This window comes from Hippoglossus hippoglossus, chromosome 4, assembly GCF_009819705.1.
Source record: "Hippoglossus hippoglossus isolate fHipHip1 chromosome 4, fHipHip1.pri, whole genome shotgun sequence".
NCBI classification, from domain to species: Eukaryota; Metazoa; Chordata; class Actinopteri; order Pleuronectiformes; family Pleuronectidae; genus Hippoglossus; species Hippoglossus hippoglossus.
In genome coordinates this window covers 13,819,465-13,843,729 of record NC_047154.1, presented here as the reverse complement: position 1 = coordinate 13,843,729, position 24,265 = coordinate 13,819,465, and the positions used below count along the sequence as shown (strand labels likewise).

General features: G+C 43.6%; 2 protein-coding genes across 7 annotated transcripts in view; both read left to right on the top strand.

Moving 5' to 3' along the window:
• Positions 1-14,425, top strand: part of soat1 (sterol O-acyltransferase 1) — a 24,481-nt gene extending 10,056 nt beyond the window's left edge. For both annotated transcript variants that reach the window (XR_004613595.1, XR_004613594.1), the window contains exons 17-19: positions 2,155-2,158; positions 4,340-4,346; positions 14,416-14,425. The gene's annotated coding sequence lies outside the window, so the exon portion shown is untranslated. The remainder of the gene's footprint in view (positions 1-2,154; positions 2,159-4,339; positions 4,347-14,415) is intronic.
• Positions 1-24,242, top strand: part of abl2 (c-abl oncogene 2, non-receptor tyrosine kinase) — a 25,727-nt gene extending 1,485 nt beyond the window's left edge. For 2 of the 5 annotated variants that reach the window (XM_034582534.1, XM_034582533.1), the window contains exons 3-12: positions 11,713-11,877; positions 14,617-14,912; positions 15,040-15,312; positions 15,578-15,662; positions 15,824-16,001; positions 16,137-16,321; positions 16,424-16,576; positions 16,816-16,905; positions 17,212-17,394; positions 19,228-24,242. In XM_034582534.1, the coding sequence (XP_034438425.1) occupies positions 11,713-11,877; positions 14,617-14,912; positions 15,040-15,312; positions 15,578-15,662; positions 15,824-16,001; positions 16,137-16,321; positions 16,424-16,576; positions 16,816-16,905; positions 17,212-17,394; positions 19,228-20,996 (3,377 nt within the window). In that variant the 3' untranslated portion in view covers positions 20,997-24,242. Of the gene's footprint in view, positions 1-11,293; positions 11,479-11,712; positions 11,878-14,616; positions 14,913-15,039; positions 15,313-15,577; positions 15,663-15,823; positions 16,002-16,136; positions 16,322-16,423; positions 16,577-16,815; positions 16,906-17,211; positions 17,395-19,227 lie in introns of those variants that run through there. The other 3 variants (XM_034582537.1, XM_034582536.1, XM_034582535.1) reach the window with 3 other exon arrangements.
• Positions 24,243-24,265: the final 23 nt, after the last annotated feature.

Here is a 24,265-nt window from a genome sequence, read left to right as displayed (position 1 = left end):
AAAAGCTACATGTGTTTGATCATAATTGAACATCCCAGCATCTCACACGATCAGGGAGTTCATGCGCTGCGGGAATAATGTGGCTTGTATGAAACATTGACACAGAGAAGCGAGCTGGTAACAGTCACCCCTCCATCCACCATGTTCCTGCCTCAGAGCTATAGCTGTGCATTGGTATTGTTATCTGTGAGTCATAGAGAACAATGCAGATCTACACCAACTCTCTCCTTTGAGCTATGGAGAAACAGCCCAGCGGTAACTCCTCCATGCCCTAAATGGCCTTCCTCTTCCCTCCCAGCCTTCTCCCCTCAGGCACCTTCTCACAGAGGCTGATCTGAGCTTAATAAGTAATGAAGATGACAAGATGTCAAGATTTATGATAATACTCCGCTTGATTGTACTCTCCCTGGGTGTATGCCCAGTGTTGTATTCGACGTCTGTCTACCTTCAGTTAGCTTTGTTCCTCACTCGTGTCGTTCCTGCAGTGGACGAACAGTTTACGCAGCACTTCTCATGTGTTGTTTAGATGTAAAACTACTGACGCAGCTTGCTTAGTTTCCGCAGATGTCCAAGACCCAACTTCCTCACAGCATTGCAGCGAGGTGCAAGCTTTTTGGGAATGGAAAGCCTTTTTTTAATTCCTGGCCGTCACATCTGAAAAGCCACCCGCCCCAGTTTGAAGTACATGCACCAGGCAGACAGACGGACCTACTAAGTGCAGCACCTCTCACTGTCGGCGCTGCTCTGTTCTCGCCGATGTCAGGGCAGGAGTGGCCTTTTTATAGCAGCCAGGATGCAGTCACATAGCCACTCTGCAGAAAGACTTCTCCTCTTCAGAGTACACAATAATAGAACAAAGACTCCTAAGTGAGGAAGCTTGGGACTGTGCACTTGCTCCTCCACTGACGATCAAAGGACCTTTTTTTCTGTTCGTCAGTCAGTTAAAGTGATAATGATGCAGCATTGTCTTCCATGTCTTTGTGGGTAAAATTTGGACTCGATTCTTTGTACGGAGGCTGTTGTGATTGTCACGAAAGAAGTTGATGTTCATTAGGGCTACAGAATCTTTCCGTTTGTAAAATGTCAACAAATCACAGTTGCTGATAAGAAAAGAAGCAAGCAGCTCAAATTTATAATCACGTAACAGTTGTCATTTCTGACCAAACTGAATGAACCACTTGAGGTTCCTAGATTTGTTATGTGTTTATTTGACAATGCGACACGTCGGCAGATCTTGTCCAAGAATTGAGATAAGAAGATATTGATCCCTTTTCAAGGAAGTTGAATTGTCAGAGCAGAAAAAGGAAGTTCAACAGATGCATAGTGGAGTTGTAAGCCAACCAGTGGGTTGTGGTAATGAGATTTAATGTTCATATTGATTGTGTTTTCACAGGCTGCATGATAACAATAATATTCCTGTTGAAAGCTATAAGAGATTAACACCTAAAGTGGTTTTATTAATCCAGAATCATAAAAACTTTATATCAGACGAGCACAGTTCTCAGGCCAATTGACAGATGAGTGGTCCATGCTGGCAAGGGATTCGATGGACCTGGATAAACAGTAACCACGGGTACACTGTAAGAAATAAAGCAAATACTATAAGGCAGTGAGGATTTCATAGCTCAACATGGTACTTGGTATTCTATTAGTTGGGGAATTTTGACAGGCTCGTTTCCCAAAAATGTCAAGAGCGAGAGCAGAAATCTGAGCGACGAAGCCTCATGAGCACAAAGAAGCAGGCCGAGCACGAGGAGAAGGACTCGAAGTTATGCACAGGACAGTAAAGCTGAGTTTTGGTTTTGAGCAAGAGTAGAGCAAATTTGCACACAAGCAGGTGGTGGAGGCAAGGCATTCGAAAATCTGAACGTGGAAAGAAGAAATAATGCTCTCAAGACCACGCTCTTGAATACATATAGGAAAGAACCCCTAGAAATAAACAGTTGGCTATGAGGAATGCATGTCTGTGTGTTGAAACCACGTCTGTGTGTTGCTACCTGACTTTCCACAGTTTCTGTCGGTATATGTGAAACCACTGAGTCGTTTTAGGGAAGACAAACACACGGGCATCCCTCTCCTTCATGTCGCCTCAGTATTGGTGTGTTTTCCCAACTTCTATAGATTCCTGTTGTGGGCTGCTCTGGGTCTCACAAGGTGAGTCAGCTAAATGTACCCCTGCTCAGGTACGCAGCAGTTCTCTTCAGCTCATCATTAATTAAACACCCCTGTCTCTGAGCAACATCCTACCAGACAGACAGGCCAGCGAGAAAGCCCTGACCTTAACAAGGACGGACAGGGCGCAGACCGCCACTGTGCTGATTCAAAGGGAGCCGTCCAGACAGCCACCTCTGTGCGTATTGGTCGGAGTGCGGAATTGGTGAATCGGTGGCTGCAACATATTGATGGTTTCTCCCCTTTATAGCCCTGTCAGGGGTTCAGAGATTTCCATCTCTGCTGTGGGTTGAATTGATACAGACATTGCAGGGATAAGAGTCCTCAGCTGTTGAACTGACACAGAGATGTGAATCTGTTGAGAGAACAGACTCTTAAATAGGTTTTTATTTTTACAGGATTTGTCACTTTAACATCTATTCTTATTCTTGATCGTGCTTGTGGTTTAACCTGTTTGCTGCACTGACTGTGTGAATAAGCAGCAACAACACTTCTGAAAGTTCCTCATAAAAAGAAAAACAACAAAGCGATTGGTTTATCTATTTTCATTCGAACCAGATCATAGAAATTGGGGCAGACGAGTGGATTGGAGCATTTTTTGGCAGCAGCGCTGTGAATGTAGAGCAAGCTTCACCCAAAGTGCAGCGCTGTTAAAGCTGCCCATAGGAGAGAAGAGATGCCTGGATCCTTTCAAGGACCTAAGCTGATTTGCATCGTGGGTGAAATTAGATTAGCAGCAAATCCACTTTTCTATGGACTGTGCGCTAATACCCAGACGACCAGGATAAGTCACACTGCAGCTACTGCTGTATCTGGGGACAAATCAAGCTTCAGACACTTCAGTGGCTATGGGTGAGATTTAAAACAGGCTTTTTAAAATACAGTAGCCTGGAGTAAAGATTATTTGTTGATTAAAGTCCTGTCAGTCAGTCCTTGTAGCTACCATTATCCACTAGGAGGAGCCATGGCCACACCTTCTCGGGGGGAAACTGGGCAGAAATTAGGGCAAAACTGATGAGTTTGACTGATTGTTTCAGAAGTGACAGTAAGTGTGATCCAATAGCTGTGTTTTAGAAGCATGAAGTGTTTAAACACAATCATGGTCTTCTAACTGAAGACTGCATGTACCGTTGCGCACTCTAATGGTTTTATGTTTAATGTTTCATGTATCTCTGTGTATTCATCCTTATCCCAAGACTGCCCTGTTCATCCCTGCAGTCGACCTGCTCTGCTTGATTCCTCTCTGTTGAGCCCGGGCTCTTGTGATCAGCCTCGTTCCTATTTCAACCTTAGAAAAGTAAATGATATTTAAAATGGAAATATCCCTTCAAATGCATCACAACGGCACGTGAGCTTAAGTTATTGCATAAAATACCCAATCCAAAGATTTATATAGATGTATTTTCACCAAACTTTAAGAGTCGTCTTGTCTGTTTGTGCGTTCCAACGTTCAGTCACTGCCTTGAGCCTTTGCATCTGCTACCAGTCAACCTCGTGTAGCTCCCAAAACCACAGTCCTAGTTTTTAGTCATTGGCCTTAGCTCTCTTGCAGCTTATATTATTAAAGGGCGAGGATTAATCTGAACACTGAGTGATTGGCTGTACAGATGGCGAAACCATCCCTTGAATCTGTCCGCTTTAAAACACCAAATGTTTTCAGCTTTGTGCAGAGCTCATGCCAATTTGTTGCAGTGGCCCCTGGTTAAATCAAGAGTTTTCACTCTGTCGCTGCGATGGTGCAGCAGAGAAAAAGATGAGATATGGGGGAAGGAAAAGGGGCCAGTCGCTGTGCCAAGCCTGTTAAGAATTGATTTGCTTCCAGGAGCAGTCCTCTGTTGCTGGCATTATCACTGCTGCTTATCTCCTGAGTTGCAGGGTAGAGACTTGGCTAGAAATGCGCGCTCACATATTCACTCACACACTTTACTGTAAACACACACTTGCACACACACTCGCTCTTTCTTTTCCTTACATCCTTGTCGGTGAGGTTGTAATGTGGTGCAACTCTTTCAGAGGATTATTCAGCACGTCCTCCTCTGTCAGTGTAATCGCCCACCAGCTGACCAGTCAGTCAGAAACTTTAATCTGGGCGCCCTGTGGCACCGCTGTACTCAAATATGCCATGTGATGTATTCTGAGAATAGAGAGAAGTTGTTGCTTTGATAAGACTTTTAGTGATTTGTTTGAAGAAGGATTGCTGCTTACATTTCACCCTCTGTTCATTCAATAACGATGCGTCCCTGTTGCTGCACTGACATGTTATCATTGAGTATAATGATAATAATTCTAATAATGTAGATAATCTAGTTAGAATTTTGAGACAGTTTTGTGTTAGATGAGCCGAGAAACTTTATACTACAAATCTGTTGTGTGTACATAGTAAACAGTTACTCCTCGGGTCTGGTGTTTGCAGCCAGGGGCCTCTCAGCTCTCTGATTAAGAGCACAGTGAAATTCAAATCTTCCCTCTGGACTCCAGTCTGTTCATTAAACTGAGTCATAGTAAAGCGGCTTAAACCTACAACTAACACAGCTTAACCGCACCACACACAGATTAGCTGTTCAGACACCAAATAACTCTGGCTTCTACTGTAAACCCTCATTAGAAAGAGAGGAGAAACACCAGGAGGCGGCAACAAGGAGAGTGTGCTTTTCAGGCTTTGGAGAGATTTGCTGCGGTGTACACGCCCCTTTACCTGCAGGGCACATAAACACACACCAGACGTTTTACATCATCCACACGCAGTACATTGCAGTATGTTTGTGACAAGATTGGGCAATTCTGCAGTGAGGACAGCAGGCTAACATCTACAGGGCCGAATGGTAACTTTTTGTTTTGCACATAGCACTGGTGCTACAGAGAGTGATGATTTTGTAGCATTGGCCACAAAGTATGAGCCCCATCTCTGAAACCTATCACAGGTATAGTGCATGGCAAGCTTGTTGCAGTCAATGCATACAAATATCAATTATTTTAAATGCTAAATTGTGAGTGCGTGTGTATGCACGCACGTATGTTTGTTGAAGTTCATTCACCAAGTTATTACGTCTCTGTCAACGTGCTAAGAAACAAGGGATTACTGAACTGTGGGATTTTGGAGTTTGATGCATGAATTCTCTGCAGGAGGGGACTCGGTTTTTACTCACTTGCCAGACTACAAATACCAAGTAGATTAGCAATGCATCATCAAATCACCTCACACATGAGCAATTATATTGACCCTCAAGTCACAGTCTACACACACATGTGCTACAGGGACAGTTTTTTTTTTGTAGCAGATGCAACATACATTTGCAGCCCTGATAAACTGCAGTCATGTCCGCTTAATATTTCCATTCTGTTTATTTATGTGTGCCTTTATGACTTCTATTGACTTCTATTAAACTTTCTGTTTGGCTGGGATTGACCAATTTTGGCTGAAGTAAAAATGCTTAACAATTCCAAAGGCCTGTTTTTGCTATTTGAATTTTATATCACAGGGACTAAATGATTATCTCTACTCTGTTCTGAACAGGTCAGAGAGCCTGAGTGACTTCAGGCTAATTCTGTATTTTGAATATATTAAAATATAATTAGTCAATTAAAATATCTATTTGCCTAATGTGTGAAACAGACGACTGCAAATAGTTGGTTTCAAGTCATTATATGCTGCAAATCCTCTCCGCTGTCACATAAAGCAGCACTTAGCTTCTTTTTTTTTTTTGCCAGCACACCTATAGGGAAGCACTTAAAGCCCATTATTAACCCATAACAAGCCCTGAGAGTGGCAAGGCAGGGTGAGTTGTGAGTTAAGGCTCCATTCTTCTCCATTCCAAGATGATCCGCTGGCCCTTAGGCCCAGACTGATGTCTGTCCACTCCCTAATTGGTGCATTTCCATGTAGACAGCAGACACCGTGGTTGTATGGACAGAGATGAATGGAGAACATTCACAGGCGTTCCCAGCATGCATGTGTGTGAAATTACTTACTCAGAGGTGTTTGCAACACCAGGATTTGTGTCTGGGGGGGTCGGATTGAGGCAGACGTGCCTGTGTGGACATGGAGAAACCGTGGGCACGAGGCAAGTGCATTCATGTATTTGGTTGTGAAGAATGCAGTGAGTGGTGTATAAAGGTCTGAGACCACTTTCCGGTGCAAGCGAATGGGAAGATGCTCTCAGACGTTTGGACCCCGCTGTGTTGAATAACACGGCTGATGAACTTATTTGTGCTTCAGACTGATATCAGTAAACAGAAGAGCAGTGTTTTCAGACAATACATTTCAAGTCCTCATATCTTCCTGAACCAACACACACACACACACACACACACACCCTTGTGATGTGGCATTAATGAGGCTGTTGTCTTTTGTCCAGTCTCTTGAACAACAACTGACTCATGTCTCCTCTCCAGCTGAGGATTCTCTATGGACTGCTTCTCAAACTAGAGATGGATTGCTTACAAACAGAGTTAGTGACATGTGTGAAACAAGCACATTATTGATTCATTTTTCCAATAAATATTTAATCTATAAATTATTATTTTCATTACAGATTAATCTCTAGTTTATTTTCTTCATTAAATATATTTTCTGCAAAACATCTTGGACTTTCTCTCAGTAGTTCTTGCGTAATCCTGCCGACAAACAAATCAATGAACACGGGCCAAAACATAACATTCTTGGCAGATGTAAAAATACTTCATAGACCCAAAACAGAGAAATCGGAGACAGTTGAGAACCTGCTACCATTATTTTCTGATCTGATCTTCTGTTGGATGTGCGTCATGGAATGAATGGCAGTAGTGGTCTCTTGTTTGTTGCTCTTCCTAAAGTGTCTCCCATGTTTTTCCACGTCAACATGTTTAATGTGTGTTTTCTTTTTAAAGTGAGAGGCATGGAAGGGTTGGGATGAGTCTTATAGAGATTTTAAAGCCGCCGGACATGTGGTGATTTGGCGCTGTTTTAATGATACTCATTTGACTTCAGTCCTTGCGTTTCCCTGAACATTTGTATCAGTACCTGGCTGCATATTTAAATGTTTTAATATGTTAAAAAGTTTCCTGTGATGATATCACAGTTTCCTGTGATGATATCACAAACAGTATGACCATTATTATGCCTATGAGACAGTTGTTCTTACATCATTGCGGCTCAGTGTGATTCAGTGACTATTAGAAGAGAGCTGTATTCTGCTGTATTCTGTTACTATATTACACATACAGATTACTGTTAACCAGTCTCTCTGGCTCCAGTCCACTGATTTTGTTGAAATCCATGACTCCTTTCTTCAGCTTTCTGTCCAATGTCGTCACAGGATCCGATCAGGCCTGTCCTATTGGCTTATGTAATGTCTTGTATATCGGTGTCTCATCCGTGTCATTGTCTCAGGTTTTTGTTTGGGCTTCCTGCAGGCAGCAAGCCGTCTACCTCCGCACCACCATCACTATGTGCTCTGTTATTTCTGGATGTCATGTTGCTATGTTTTGTTCTCCAGCGGCTAAAAATAAACCCTTACCTCGCTGGTCATGGGCTTCAGATATGAACTGTATTGTGTTTGATGAGGGCGTGTAAATTATGTTATTGTTTATTTGTTTGGCACAAAGTTGTTGGTTTGTGGAGTGAAAGCTTTACGGACACATGGAGACACAAAGCAGTGCAGGGGCAGCCAAGGAGATAGTGTCACCATTGATGTGTGTGTGTGTGCATGTGATGTGGATCGGAGTGTCTACATGTCAAGTGTGCTCTCGGTCCAGGGTCACCTCTGTCCCAGCTGTCTTAGGGGGCGCAGGCTTGGCATGCCCCTCCGACTTGCAAATACCCTCTGTGCTCAGCCTAACACAAAAGCCATAGTTTCTTCACAGTGCACATGTGCTACACTTGACAACACACACACTCTGAGGCACCCGGACGGGCACACGACAAACCCCACGCAGGCCAACTGCTCCCTCAATCAAACGCTTCTGCGCACGAGGTTTTAGCTTGGCAGAGGAGACCAGCATCTTGCAGTTGGCCTGAAATAACAGATTTAAGAAATATCCACTCAAAGTGGATCATGCTACTAAAACAATTTAATGTAATTACGTTATTTAGTTTGAGCCATAGAATACTTGAATAATAAGTGATTGAGTTTCTTTTTGCGTCTTTCAGTTTGTTTCAGTCTGAAATTGAGATTAATCGAATTGAGACCTTTAGCAGGCGCGCATGCCATAAAATCACTCTTTCATTAAAAACATTCTTGAGGAGCTGTGATGAGATATGTAGCCACGTATGTAAGAGGAGCAGCTCGGACAGTTGGCTCAGCCGGGCTACGGCAGTTGCAGTCATGCACATTTACACACAGGCTCACACACTCGCAGAAGAAAAGTGGGGGTCAATAGGACCTCTCCTCCCCCTGGGGAACAAGACAGGCCATCTGCCGTTGGCCACAACGCTAGTCCAGGCCTCACACACTCCCACAATCTCACACACACACACACGTGCACACACGTCGAATTCAGCTCAACTTTCCTCCATACCCTACACCCTGCCCTACCCCCAACCTCTGTATCCACATGCCCCCCCCCCCCCCCCCCCCCCCACACAACTTTACCACACGCCTTTCTCTCTCCCTCTCTCTGCCATGTTTTGCCATCCCGTACACTGCGTTAAACCACAGCGAATATCAGTCATGTGTGTGCTCTCCAGATGGACCTTGGAAATCTTGACTCCTCTTGGCCACATCAAAGCGAGTAGGGGAGTCTGCAAGTCACCACTGTAACTTCTGAAGTTAAGGTGGTTTGATTCAAGGACAGCGTGGGTAAATATATTGTCCGGGGGGTCTCTGTCTCTCTCAGACTGCCTCTCATACAGCATTTGTAGTTCCACAGTGAAGGTGATGGTTTAGAGGACGAGTTCGGGCTTCGTATTCTTTGCCAGGAGAATGAACTCTCTTTCAAGCCTCCATCGTCTTGAGTCGAAATAGACGCACAGTCGAGCTTTAAAACTGTTCGGAATCAACACAGTGGAATCAAGGAAACCTCTGTGTTTCTTTGGATACTAGGACCGGTAACAGACCGGAAGATGTACTGGGAACTGTGGCTGAGCCAGGTCACGGCCAGTGCTGCGCTACAATGCATGCTGGTCCAAAACAAAGGTGAGCAAGCCTTGTGTGTAGATGTTGTGGCACAGATGACGCTATGGATATTATAGAGCTACATATTATGGGATGTGAGAAAGATCGTTGTATTTATTTAATCCTACATTTCAGTGGGTCGATCACACGGCTTGGAAAATCGCTCTGCTCCTGTGTGTGTATGGCATGTGCCGGCCACATGGTGCCGACTAACAATGGAAAATGTTTAATTTCTAAATGAATTATTGCCAACTTTGCAGGATTACTGCAGTGGCACACTGTTGTTACTAAATTCTTTGAATTTGATTGTCCCAACCGAAACTGCTCAAAGGAAAAATGTGTTTAACCACGGAAAGCCAGTGTGTCAGAAGTTTAGAATGAAAATCCTGCATCTATGAATGAGACTTGCTTAATGTGGCCTCATGATAATTTAGTAGTTAATCAAGGTTTCATTCAGAATTCTCAAATTAAAAACCAGATCTAAGAGTATTGTTAACTTGTCGAGTTATGTGTGATTGTTCACTCATTATCTCACCATAAATTGACATTTCACACCAGCTTTTGTTTTGTTGAGTTTTATGCCGGTTTCCTGTCAGGTTGGTAACATGACGTTCCTCTTGCATTTAATAGTTTGGTTGTCTCTTCAATTACTAGACCTATGACATATTTATATCTATATTGCGGGTGGCTGTGGCTCAGGCGGTAGAGCAGGAGTCAGCGGTTTGATCCATGTCACCCCTATTCCACGTGCTGAAGTGTCTTTGGGCAAGATACTGAACCACACAAAACCCCTGATGGCTGTGTTGGCAGTGTGTGAGTGATGTGTGCTGCACACAGATGCACTGTATGAATGAGTGAAAAGCAAAACTGTACTGTAAAGCGCTTTCTGTGGTCATCAAGACTAGTAGAAACTCTAAAAATGCAGACCATTTACCATATGAGACTAAATATTTTCCTATATTGACGATTGCGTTACAGCTGTGAATCAAAAAACAGAACGTCTCTACATCTATATTACATATTTGTTTTCATTTTTATGCAATTCAGCATTGCGTTGGATTTGTTCTTAAAGAAGGAAATATGTTTGTTTGTTTTTGCCACTTTTACCAAAGCCTGACCATGTTGCTAATAATTGTATCTGGTCTGACAGTCCAAAGAAATTGCTGCAGGAGAAAGAAACAGTTATGAGTCACAAAGTTCCTTCTTTGCTTCTATGCTTAAAACTGAAATAACCATAATCATCAATGAATTTTGTTGTCTTTTTCTCTTTTAAAATACAAATCATACCCATGGGAGTTTTCTCTCAGTATTTTTCTTTTATATGAACTGTTAAGTTGCATTTTGACAAAGATAAAAATGGGCACAGATGATTCAAAACCACACCATTATACAGAAATAATGTTGTATAGTGATGTAGTTTATTGCCATATCCATATGATCCAAATCATATTGCCACATCGCCCTTGTTTGTGGTAATTTAGGAGTTGTACATTGCCTCCCTGTTGTTTTAAATATGTTCGAATGGTCAAAATATAAACATTACACAGTAAAATACAACCGTACTATAAACAACATTCTCCAAAACAACAGAGTTAAATAAACACCTCTGGCTCAGTTGTAACAAAAAACGAAATACTTTTTAAATGTAGGGTTTGTTGTTTTGGATTGTATTTATGTTTAAACTTGTTCTATTTTTAAACGAGGAATAAAAACAATTCAGTGCAACAGCTTTTGTGTTTTAAAAGTCACTTGTACTTCTTCCCTGTCCCTCCATTTCCCCACCCTCCTCTCCCACTCGCTCACCAGCTGTCCAGGCATGCAGTGACTTTGGCAGCAGCTGTCGAGTGCTGTACACATTAGCTACGCATGTACGTGTTCATAATTGTGTGTTTGCGGGGGCGTGTGTTACGCAGCTATGGCGATCACTGCATCCTGTGTAGCTAGAGAATCTTTCCTATCCCAGTTGCTCCTCCCTCCTGCTCTCTGTATATACTGGCGTAAAACAGCACTCCTACCTCAGATCTTACCTAGCCCAGGCGAGACACGGCAGGTTTGTGTAGTCAGTGATAACAGTGCTCTGCAGTGAGTGGACTGGTTAAAGTAATGCTTCTGAGGTGCCTGCAGGCAAGCAGCAGTTTCGAGGAGGAATGGACAGCTCTGAGCAACCGTCATCGGCACACTGGGTTCAAGCAAGAGACTGGGCCTGGACAGACAGGTAGACAACCTGTGAGATGGACACCTGGGATTATAGAGAGTTAAATCTGCGCCAATTGTTTAGAAGGTATCAGTCTTGTCACCGGGCTGCCCTGCAACCACGGGAGTCATGGTATAGAGAGATAGAACAGCAACAGGACAGTTCCCTCTTGACCTGTGTGAAAGATGTTGCTTGTTTACAAGTCTAATAATGTATCTCCTTTCTCTCTGACCCTTTGTCCCCCTCTCCCTCCAGAAGCTCTCCACCGGCCGTTCGGTCTGGACTCTGCGGCACTGACGGAGGCGGTGCGCTGGAGCTCCAAAGAGAACCTACTGGGAGCGGCCGAGAGCGACCCCAACCTCTTCGTTGCACTTTATGACTTCGTCGCCAGTGGAGACAACACGCTCAGCATAACCAAAGGTAAACAATGACACAGGACAGTAGAATAATTGCATTGACCACAAATCTTTAATTCATCAGCTGCCTCAAAATAAGATTTAGTTTTGTCGTGTCAGTGTGATGACACAAGACTTGAAAGACCTGTCTTCCAGTCTGCTGATTCCATGCATCATCACCTGAGGTTATTGTCTAGGAATGTGATGTTACTCCCAGGAGCGATTTTTTTTTTTTCCATATCATCCTTAAGCAACACTGTTGACATCTGTAGCAACAGAGCAGAGTGATTCCCTCACGTGCAGCAAAGAGTCATCACTATTATCCTAAGGGCAAGGCTAATGATTGACAGGTCAGCGACTCCCAGAAACAGTTTTTGTGTTGTGAAGCGTAGTTATGACATAGGAATGTTGTGTGTCACTCGACCTCACCTCATAGTAATGGTAAATATAACTTTTCATGACAGCAGCAGGCACACATAAACACAAGCAAACTATATTTTAATTATTTTTCCACCACCTGTGAGCCAAGTGTGTTACTATAAACTACAGCAGAGGTTAAAAATAATATTAAGCTTGTAACAGGAGCTTGTTATCTGACAACCATGCAGACCGCACAACTAAACTACCTTTATTCTTGAACGATGTCTAAATCATTTCACCATTTTCCTAATCTTTATTCTCCGATCTGTCACACAAACTCTTTGTTCAAACTTCCTCTCTTAACCAGCAGCAGTTAACCAGTAATCAAGCTTTTCCCCTGAGCTTAAAATATCCTCATAATATGATCCAGAAGCTTCAGGCTTGTGTCCCGAACTGATCTAAAACATTAAACGTGGCAGTGTGTTAATTACCCATCGTTTTAAGGCTTTACAGCCCAGTCGCTGCCTGGGATGGAAATTAGGTTTAGACCCTGACTCATGGAGTGAATCTAAGATTCCTCTCCACATGCGAGCACATGTGCACTCACACAGGCTTCACTCCACTTTTCCTTTCTGTGTCGCATGGAAACAACCCCAGCCTCCAGTGCTGCGTTAATATGGAATTTGTTCAACTGTAATAATAACAGGTGGAGGATGTGCACAGCAGAAAGAGGCTGATCACAGAGAAGGATTTAGCCGGCTCTCGTCTGGGGCTGATCACTGTCTCCTCTCCGTGCCAGGCCAAACCTAACTAGGCCAAACCAGGCTAGGCCCGAGCAGAACCCAGCTTCAGGCACACATGGTGTGTGAGAGAGAGGGAGGCAGTCAGTGTTTCCACTCCCACAAAACCTAGAGACACAGAAGACAGACACAGAGGAGACTGGTGGATTGGTGGGCTGGATGTGGATAACCAGCTCTGTTTAATGTAGCTCTGTGGATTTGCTGGCGTAGCGTCTTTAGCTCTAATAGCTCAACCTGCAGCTCTGGTTAGTGGTCACATGTTGGCTGGCCACGGTCGTCTTACAGAGCGGACTGGAGGTCTGTACTTTAAATTTTAACTCTACTGTATTGGGCTTATTAGCGTCCGTCTGCTACACAATCTTCGTTGCTACCATTTGTCACAGTTTAGGGCATAAAGCGACTGACTCATGATAGCCTGAGGCCACGCTCAGATCAACTTAAGCAGTGTCGGGAAAAAAGCAGCCCACTCATTCATTTCAACAAGGCATCACAGCGAGGGTGCTGACTCAGGGGGTTCCATTTTCAAAATTGCAGGGTTGTCTGGTTAAAAGTTTGAACCAAGCGTCACTCTGAAACAATGAAGCATCATCTGGCAAGGTGAGCCAATCAAATAAATGCAAATGCTTCGCTGGTAGATCAAGGAGATTACATTTTCATCTGCTTTTTTGTTTTTCGTCTGCTTGTCAGTAAGCAGAATTATGCAAAAACTATTGGGCAGATTGCCATGAAACTTAGTGGAAGGATGTGGTCAATTTCTTTAACATTGTGAGATAGGGCACTTTTCAACTTCTTCATTGATTTCTTAGAGAATAATTCATGTTTAGGAGATTGATATTTATGAGTCTGTGCAATATGGTACAGATTTAAATAAAAATCCAGATCTAGTGAATTTCCATGTGGTTTCATAAGGAGACCTTGGCAGGAGTATGCACTCCACTGAGTGCTAGTATTGTTATATGCATAGTTTATTTCTACTGTTTACATCCAGGAATAAAAGGCAGTCTAGAGGATGAGCGGTAGAACTGCAGTGATGCCTCCACTGGCAGATGATCAATCCCAGCCTGCCACTGTCAGCCCTCTGTCTCCTCTCACCCCCTTTTCCCTCCAACTAATCCCCCCCATCCTACCTGCAGGACTCATCACGCTACCATTCTGTGTTGTTTGTTGTACCAACGGCTCCCTCCCTACTCCAGTCTCCCAACACATCAGCCTCTCCACTCCCTCATCTCTCCCGCACTGACGTCAGAGACAGATCAGACCAAGTCGTTACATGCCTGGTTTTGCTGAGCCTTCTATGACTGATCCGCAGTTCACCCAACCCTATCATTGTTCCATACTTTTGATGTAGTTTCAACAAGAGGCACGTTTGTATACGTGGCTCCTCTTACTTCTATCACATGCAGTGTTAAGGTATTTTGACCAGCGTGGTGACCTCATTAAAAAGTTCCTGTGTTGTTATTCAACCTAAAACAGACAAAATAAATCCTCTAACCAGAATCTGATGTTTTAATATTTAACTTTTAGGCATTTGTGTTTTTGATTCGCTGTTTATCGAGACACTCAGTAACCATCAGGCCATCTCTGCCACTCCCTCCCGTGTCCAGGTGAGAAGCTGCGTGTGCTCGGCTACAACCAGAATGGAGAGTGGAGCGAAGTGCGCTCAAAGAATGGCCAGGGTTGGGTGCCCTCCAACTACATCACACCAGTCAACAGTCTGGAGAAGCACAGCTGGTACCACGGGCCCGTGTCTCGCAGCGCCGCAGAGTACCTGCTCTCATCCCTCATCAACGGGAGTTTTCTGGTCCGGGAAAGCGAGAGCAGCCCCGGGCAGCTGTCCATATCTCTGCGCTATGAAGGGAGAGTCTACCACTACCGCATCAACACCTCCTCCGATGGAAAGGTAGGCAGACACATGAACAGTTTGGGCCCACTTAAAATTTGGTGGTGTAAGTTTTGTGTGTGGACTTCACCAGAGTCCACCTTTTTTTCTGTCATTCTCCACCTTCATGCATGCTCCTCCTCCTCAGGTGTATGTAACATCCGAGAGCCGTTTCGCCACCCTGGCCGAGCTGGTCCACCACCACTCCACTGTAGCCGACGGCCTGGTCACCACATTGCACTACCCAGCACCCAAATGCAACAAGCCCACAGTGTACGGTGTGTCACCCATCCATGACAAGTGGGAAATGGAGCGCACAGACATCACCATGAAGCACAAGCTTGGAGGGGGCCAGTATGGGGAGGTGTACGTGGGAGTGTGGAAGAAGTACAACCTCACGGTGGCTGTCAAGACACTCAAGGTTGGTCGGTAGACTTCTCTGAAAGCAACTGTAGAAAGTTATATTGTAAAATATCCTATGGATATCCTAGGATATTTTCACAGCACTGTTTAAATGATGGGGCATGGGCATAACAATGGTTTTAGATCACCACCTGCAGGCAGACTTTGGTATTACGTGTGATTATCACTGAAGACACCGATGTAACATTTTTCTAACTGTTACAACATGTCTGTAAAAAGCCTCATTCTTTTCTTTGTCTCTCTTTCTGTTTCCAAAATAACAGGAGGACACCATGGAGGTGGAAGAATTTCTAAAAGAGGCAGCAGTCATGAAGGAGGTTAAACACCCGAACCTCGTTCAGCTACTAGGTCGGTATTAATGGAAATCACTGATAGTATTTAACTGTTAAACCTTTTTTTAATTGCATGTGCCGCTACAACACCTACTTTAATGCCTCCAGATTATACACCATTGCTGGCTTTGATGCACACGTTAACACTTTTATTGTTGGCATCTGTATTCTTCATAGGTGTGTGTACCTTGGAGCCTCCGTTTTACATCGTAACTGAGTACATGCCACATGGCAACCTACTGGACTACTTGAGAGAGTGTGATAAAGAGGAGGTGAATGCTGTGGTGCTGCTCTACATGGCCACACAGATCTCCTCTGCCATGGAATACCTGGAGAAGAAGAACTTCATACACAGGTAAGGGGATATTTAGAGTACGACGTTGTGTGTTTGTTCACACTTCTTGCATTTGTCCACACGTGAAAAACTTATTTTCTCTCTCTCTCTTCCTCGTTTTCCTCCATCTCCCTCTCCCTTCGCCTCGCCCTTTAGGGATCTTGCGGCGAGGAACTGCCTGGTCGGTGAGAATCATGTCGTGAAGGTTGCAGACTTCGGCTTAAGCCGGTTGATGACTGGCGACACATACACTGCCCACGCTGGGGCCAAATTCCCAATCAAATGGACTGCACCCGAGAGCCTCGCTTACAACACCTTCTCCATCAAGTCTGACGTCTGGGGTGAGCAGCACATGTGCATGCAGTCATTCTGGACTGTTTTCTACCCTGTACCTCATTTCCATTTGTCTGATGTTTGATCTTCGGAAACTTTCCTCCTTACAGCTTTTGGGGTGCTGCTGTGGGAAATTGCCACATATGGCATGTCTCCATACCCTGGCATCGACCTTTCTCAGGTCTATGACCTCCTGGAGAAAGGATACCGCATGGAGCAGCCTGAGGGATGTCCACCCAAAGTCTATGAACTCATGAGAGCATGTAAGTAGTAGCAGTCTAGCCTTCTTTTGACATATTCACCAAGTTCTTACACTGCACTGGGAAGACATGAATAGACTGACAGCAGGCCAACCTGTTTTTAGACATATATACTCTGATTTATTTCACAATATCTCTTGTATGTACAATTGGATTACTTAAAAACCCATTTTAAGTCTCATGTATTTGTCAAATACTGCAATTCCTTGTAGTAATATGCCTTTTGTGTGTCTTTCTACCAGGCTGGCAATGGAGCCCATTAGACAGACCTTCGTTTGCAGAGATTCACCAAGCCTTCGAAACAATGTTCCATGACTCCAGCATCTCTGAAGGTAAAATAACACGTAGCTTGATCTCAGTTCCAATTAAGTTTAATAGTTGGTCTTAGAAATGTTGAAATCCGACTCTCAGAGTGCAGTTATTAGGCTGAACATGCAAACTGGATCTTATTCAGACTACTACTCTTTCAAACAAGGCATGAAGTAAAGTTACAAGGAGGGTTTCCCTCACAAAGCACAATGAATGTTAACACTTTTAATTTTGTTTTATTTGTTCAGCAACTGCACAGTAGATGCACTGTGTTGATTTTAAGTCATCGCTGCCTCTGAACCGAGTATTTTCTTCTTTGTGCGTTACAGAGGTGGCGGAGGAGCTCTGTAAGACGGCCTCCTCTGGTCACTGCGGACCACTGCACTCATTCAGTCACGACATGCCCCTGTTACCTTCCAAATCTCACACACTCCGTAAGCACACAGAAAACAAGGAAAACATTGAGGGTGGACTGGATGGGCGCAGCGACCACGGCACACACAGCCACTCAGGTACAGCCAGGCATCCCCGCCTTACTACCCACCAGTCAGATGCAAAACATTATGATTCTGCAGGTACGCGAGTGGACGCCGATTCAGAGGGTCGACTGCAGCGACGCCGCGCCCGACGCCTGAGGAGAAGAGCCGTCATTTTCCTCAACAACTAAGAAACGATTCTTCAAGTAGAGCCTGACAGAGTTCCCACTAATAATCTGATTTCTGATTTGAAGTTCAAGGTTCATCACGTACTTCATCCATGAAATCTAAGCACTCATGTTCATGTCACCCAACACCCACTGAAAGTTTTGAAATATAAAAGTAACACTAAAATATAACTGAACCCTAAAATATAAAGGTTTAATACAATTTAAAATAATCCTTTTTTCCTATTAAAAGAAAAGAAAGTTGTCCCATCTATGCCAATGTTTCATAGTACTAAGGGAAAATACCAGAGATAGATACTATTACTATATATGATATGAATAACATTGCCATTACTGTAATGTAAATCAAATCTAAGGAATTAATTCTTATGTATTAATATTTGCTAACCCTAATATTAAATTTTAATTACATTGTCCTTTGTTTGTCTTGTTTTGTTTGAGTTGTTACTAACCTATTTATTTAATGTTGAAAATAAAATTTTGTTCATTAGTGTGTTTGCTGAGGGATCTTGGTGTGTGTGTATGTTTATGTAAAGAAGACGTTACGCTTCGTTTGTGTCTTGTTTGTTGTCATTGTGGCCATTTAGTTCCATCTTGTATGTTTTGGTCCGAAAAACACAAGCATTCACGAATAAAAGGGACAGTAACGTGCAAAACCCCCCAAATCCAGTAAAATTTACACATTCAGGACATTTCACAAAGGCATAAAAACGTGAGTTGTCACAAGACAGAAATAGAGAAATGGTTTCTCCACCAGTGGTCCTAAATTATACAAGATAATGAAAGATTAAGACCACAGCCTATATATTATTTTTGATTTTCATGTATGATCAGGTGGCTGTGGCTCAGGAGGTGGAGCAGGTTGTACACTAATGTCAGGGTTGGAGGTTCCAGCTCCTGCTCTACACATGTAGAAGTTTCCACAGTTTGCACCCACTGGTCAGACTAGGACCCTGAACACCTCTGTCTGTCTGTGTGTGTGTGTGTGTGAGAGAGTTAAGGTGAATTAAGCCTCTTTGGATAAAGTGCTATAGAAGTGCATCCATTACCATTTACCACAATGCGTTCTAAATATTTGATTGTATACATTTATATTTTAAATGCACATGCTAATGATGAAAATGTGTTCTTAACAGTTTTGTGAACTTGCAATTTTATTTGGCCTTTTTCACTTAACATATTTGTACAAAGAAAACTAACTGCTCTTTTTCCATTATCTCCAAATTACTGTCTGTGGTGAAATTGATGCAGCATCTATTTATTTATTTAAAGGCTGTGAAAATCAATTTAACTTGCGTAAAGTAGCACAACAGCTTTCCTCGTATTGGGGGTTGGGCCCTTTCTCTTTGCCCTGTGTTATCGTCAGGTCCCAGAGGTGTATTTATCATCCCATCTTTTACAAAAGCAACTTGTAAATCATTGAATTAATGTGTGCGCATGAGCGTGAGTGGCATGGATTGAAATCTTTCCAATCCCTTTTGCTGAAATGTCTTTTCCTTCCTTATAAGTCCCCCAGGAGGAGAGAACAGCTTTTAGAGAGAAAGGGAACATGCATCTGTGATAGAATGTACAGACATGGGGAAAATTCAGAGCAATATCTGTTTTTAATTGTGTTTTGTAAGATAATAAGCAACCTTTGAAAGCTTTGTTTTATTAATCCGTGTCCCTCTTGTCTTCCCAGGTTGGGCTTCATTGCTGGGAGGTGACAGCCGGTCCGGTGGCTCCCCAGCTCTGCCCAGAAAACAGCAGCCACGAGACAAATCTCCCAGCAGCCTTCTAGAGGACGCACAGGATATGGGCACATTTACACGAGACCGCAAGACGGGCTTCTTCAGCTCCTTCATAAAAAAGAAATCTTCCTCCTCCTCTTCATCTTCGCCATCCTCCCAGCTCCAACATAACCTTCCGACGCCGCCCAAGAGGAGCAGTTCTTTCCGGGAAATGGAGACGCAGCCTCACAAGAAATATGAGCCCACTGCTGATTTCAGCGCTCCTCCTCCTCTGCCCCAGTCAGACAGTTTAGGAGGCTTCTCTGCCTCTCCTTCCCACTCCCACGGGGAACCCACCCAGACTCAGTCGCGCTGCTGTGGGGCAGCGTTCGGACAGAAACCCTCTGGCCTTGGCTCACAGGTGACGAGCGGGAGCAGTTGGAGTGGGTTGGCTGGTTTTTTTACCCCTAGACTCATTAAAAAGACCCTGGGGCTACGGACAGGTAAGACAACCTCTTCAGAGGAGGGGGGGAGTATAGTTGGAGGGCCTAAACCCTTCCCTAGGTCCAATTCTACCTCCTCTATGTCAGCTGGGCTGCCAGACCTGGAGCGCATGGCTCTAACTTTACCCAGAAACCGCAGCGCTAAGCCCCCTTTGGAGAGAACTGCCTCCACAACCTCCCAGCCAGAGAACGGGGCTGCACGGCCCTCAGAAACTCTGCTGCGGAGGATGGATGAGGGGACCGCACAAATCAGGGAAAGGCCCAAAGCCAAGCTCCTACCCCGGGGCACTGCTGTAGGGGTGAGGGCACCAGGAGTAGGGGGGGAGGTGGGGGAATCAGACAGTCTCTCCCGGGTCAGAGAGGTTAGAGAGGAGAGTGGGGGAGGACTGGACAGGCAGCAGAGTTGGTCATCTCCCTCAAAGAGTTCTAGTTCCAGTGCTTCCCCAGTGGCAGCAGGCGCACCGACTCACAACCACAAAGTTCCAGTCCTGATCTCCCCTACGCTGAAGCACAGCCCAGCTGACGTGCACCTAGTCGGCCTAGACTCTCAGGGGAACCGCTTCAAACTGCTGTCTGAGCACCAAGCAGACCGGGACAGGCCGCGACTTGTAAAACCCAAGTGTGCTCCTCCTCCACCTCCCACTCTGCGGAGCCTGCAACACTCCTACAGCGGAGACGGAGAGGAGCAGGTAGGAGGTGCACCCGTGGAAGTGAATGGAGACACATTAAAAGGTCACAGGTCAGGGCGACCGTCTGTGCCACCACCACAAGTGCCTCCTGCATCTTCCTCCTCCTTTTCCTCGTCTTCTGCAACCACCAACACGACTCCCACCAAAATGGCCAACGGAGCCCCCACCACTGCTTCATCCAAAGTGGCACTACGGCGAACCAGGCAGCAGGTGGAGAGGGTGCCCCTGGAACGGGCCAGCCGCGAGGCCCTGCTGGTGTGCGCCGAGTGCCTGAGCAGCGCCCTCCACGCCAGCTCCGAAAGCCCCTCCAGCAGCCAGGTGCTGGACGCCGGCCACCAGCTGCTAGACTACTGCTCAGGTTACGTGGACTGCATCCCTCAGATGAGGAACAAATTTGCCTTCCGAGAGGCGGTGGGGAAGCTCGAGCTCAGCCTGCAGGAGCTGAGGGCTTCGTCTTCAGGAGGAGGACTGAGCAGCGTGGGGCCCAACACTGTACTGGACAACCTGCACAGCTGTATTAAAGAGATTAGTGACGTAGTGCAGAGGTAGCCACTGTGACAACACCAACCGTCAACGTCAAACCCCAACTACCCGACAGATCGCATATATTGCCTTTTTATGTTTCTGGTTCTATCGACAGCTTTTCGAGGGACGAAATGAGATGAATCTCTAAAGTACCTCAGAGAAATCTCTACAAAGTGTAATCTTTAATGTTTACAAACAACAGTTTCATAAAAAAATGCCAGTGTGGACACTAACTTTGCTCTGACCTGTACATATTGAGAAATGTTTATACTGAACTAAATGTGGTTTTAAGTCGCACCATGAAATGTTTTGCCGCGAGTCTCCACGCGGCCGCGATAATAACGGCCTCTTTGTTAAATGAATGTCGAGTGTATCAGCTGTGTGTAGCCAGCCCGGAGCGTAGGTGAAAGCTCCCTCTGCTTGTCTGTCAGTCTGTCACATTACTGAGCGGGAACGATGGCGGTTGTTTCCAGCCTCACTGAGAATACTAGACAACTGTTTTTCCCTGAGAAGCTGAAACAGCGTTTCACAAATATGTGAATCATGAGGCTTCTGCACAGTGTCTGGGAAATGTAGTGACCATAAGCCATTTTTAAAGCCATTCGGGGTCTCAATTTGACATTTGTGTTTGTGTGCAGATGTTTTTTTTTTTTATATATATTTTGGTTTTTATTTCATAGATCGCATCTGACAGTCAGTATTTTTCAGGAGTTGGACAATTGTGATAAAAGATGAGAAGATGAATCTCCCCAGAATTGCTTGTTTTAGATATTTGAATAAAGTCTTGTTTTTGAGAATAATCTTTAGAGAATGATCAGGTGTTTAGACGGTGACATTCCCAGAAAAGTGAGACCATTGAAAGCTATTGAAGGGATCACTTACAGCGTTGTGTTCATTTTACAAGCATCTAGCTAAGTAGGCTCAAATAAAACGCTAAGTTTATGGTTTGGTACATTATCAAATCTAACGAGACAAGAAAAGATTTTTATCAATCTATTTTGTTGTTTTTTTTCCACAAGACTGACACATTAATGAACGAATGAATGAATGTGGGGTGTCCTAACATATGCACAGCATTTGTCTTCGCTTCAGTGACGTGACCGATGTTAACACAGTGCCACATTAACGGGGGAAGATCCCCTAAAGCATTTCAATATTTTGGTCCAGTTGTCCTTGCGCACTACATTTCTCTTCATGTATTATGAAGCGTTAAAAGTGTGGAGTGAGGAGAGGGAGAGCACAGGGTAGCACATGAGCAGGTGAACTGGCACAGTGTTTCTATAAGTGTCCTTCTGCGTATGGACAGTGCTGGATTCCCTGTAGCCTTGTCATGGCCTCAGTGCCTCAAATACTTCAAAGTTATCGACGCTACGCAAACTCAGAGACCTACTCTACACGAATCACACAGTACTGATCTCTCAACAAACAAACTGCAGTATGTCTTCAGCACATGAGCGATTTGTACATTATTTGGTTTAAAAGAGGAAAAGATGATTTTTAGAATGTTATGTATGAACTTGAATTTTAAATTATTCTGTTTTTTTTATTAAAAGCACAGACCTATTTTGAGAAAAGAAAAAAAAAGAGTGTAAATATTTGATTTATTTCATATCCAGGAAACAAAATGGTTTATGTGGGGGTCACAGCAAAAAGAGCAATGTTTTTTGACTGTAGAGATGTATTGAGGCCCATCCACCCAGATCTGAATACCTGCTTTATGAATGTATTATTCTTCAGTTCTGAACCTGGCCGAATGTCCATCTGCACAACTCTTTAAACTCTTATGGTGTCATTTCTTTATTTATTATTTTACACCTTTTATTGGCCCGTACGTCTCATTTTTGGGTGACACTAAATCATTAAAGTCCAAAATCAGCTGCTCTGTTGTTTTGAGCACAAATAAAACTGTGTACAGCACATACACAACTCACATATTTTCTTTCTTTACCTTTTTCTTAGGCTCACATCTTAATTTACACTGGATAAGACACATTGGTTTATCGACACATTGCATCTGAATATTACAAAAACTAATCTATAAACACTGCAGGTCCATAACGTCTGTTAATGATGCTTTTCCAAGTAAAACTTTTGTGGTGCATTTCATAACATAATTTCACGTCAATGAGTCTATAAAATGCCTAATTTCTTGCCAAACAGAAAGCTTTGAGACAAAGTGTAATGAACGTCTACTCACTGTGCATTTCAAATACCATGGCCATCATTTATTTTCGTGATTCTTGTGCCTTTGTATGAACAAATATGTACAGTTACACTGTCACTGCAAGAAATCAAGAATGGGAATGTTGAAGTCCATCATTAAAACATTCATGGGATGTCTTTTCTTTGCCATGGGATTGTGATTGGTTGTCACTACAGGATGTGTTTCTGTCATTCAGAGGTTAAAGATCAGATGCAAACTTGAAACCAAAAGGTGCATTTTCTACTCTTCAGATTTTGTATTTGGACACTTATTCAGTTACAGGTCATTCAAACGAATACACCTGTTTGGTCGCTTGAGCCTGTTGCTCTATTATCCTCTTAATTTCACAGAAATGTTTTCCTTAATAATTGCCTTGCACCACTCTGGCCTGTTTGCCTGTTAAGTTTCTATTGGTTTCAGTGCATCTCTGTGAAACACGTTTCCTCAACAAAGCCTCGTGAAAAAAGTGAAATAAAAAAAATATGTGACCATCTCGAATCAAACACATTTCCAGCCTGGGTGTGTTTTTTATTTTTATTTTTTGGGTTGTGTTTTTTTAATAAACATGTAAAGATTCAATCAATGATTACAGTGTCAATGAATTGATTGGGTGCCAATGGATTTCCCCCTCATATCTGTTATCTGAACCGATGCTGTTTCATTTTTGAACTGACCACATTCTCATTATCAGTCTCATGCATTGTCTTTATTTACGATGCCTGCATTTATCCTGTATATCTGTTGTTTTTTCCTTCTGTCTCCCCCTGTTCTGGTGAGCAGCTCTGGAGAATGTGTGTACACATCATTATACCAAAGGCCACTTCTTCAGTTGTACAAGTGCAATGTAAATCCACACACACATATATACACACACACACCATAATGGAATATGTGAATCTAAACAGGGATGAAAAAAATGGCAGAGATGTTAACATTAACTTTTTTATTGTACAAAAATATATTTTGTGTTTTTGTTTTTTTTATTTAAAGCTCACGTTATATTACTGTGAAGTTCTGCTTATCAGTGTTAAGCCTATTGTAAATAATAAAGATATTGATGAATACTGTTTCGATGTATGTTGTTGAGATG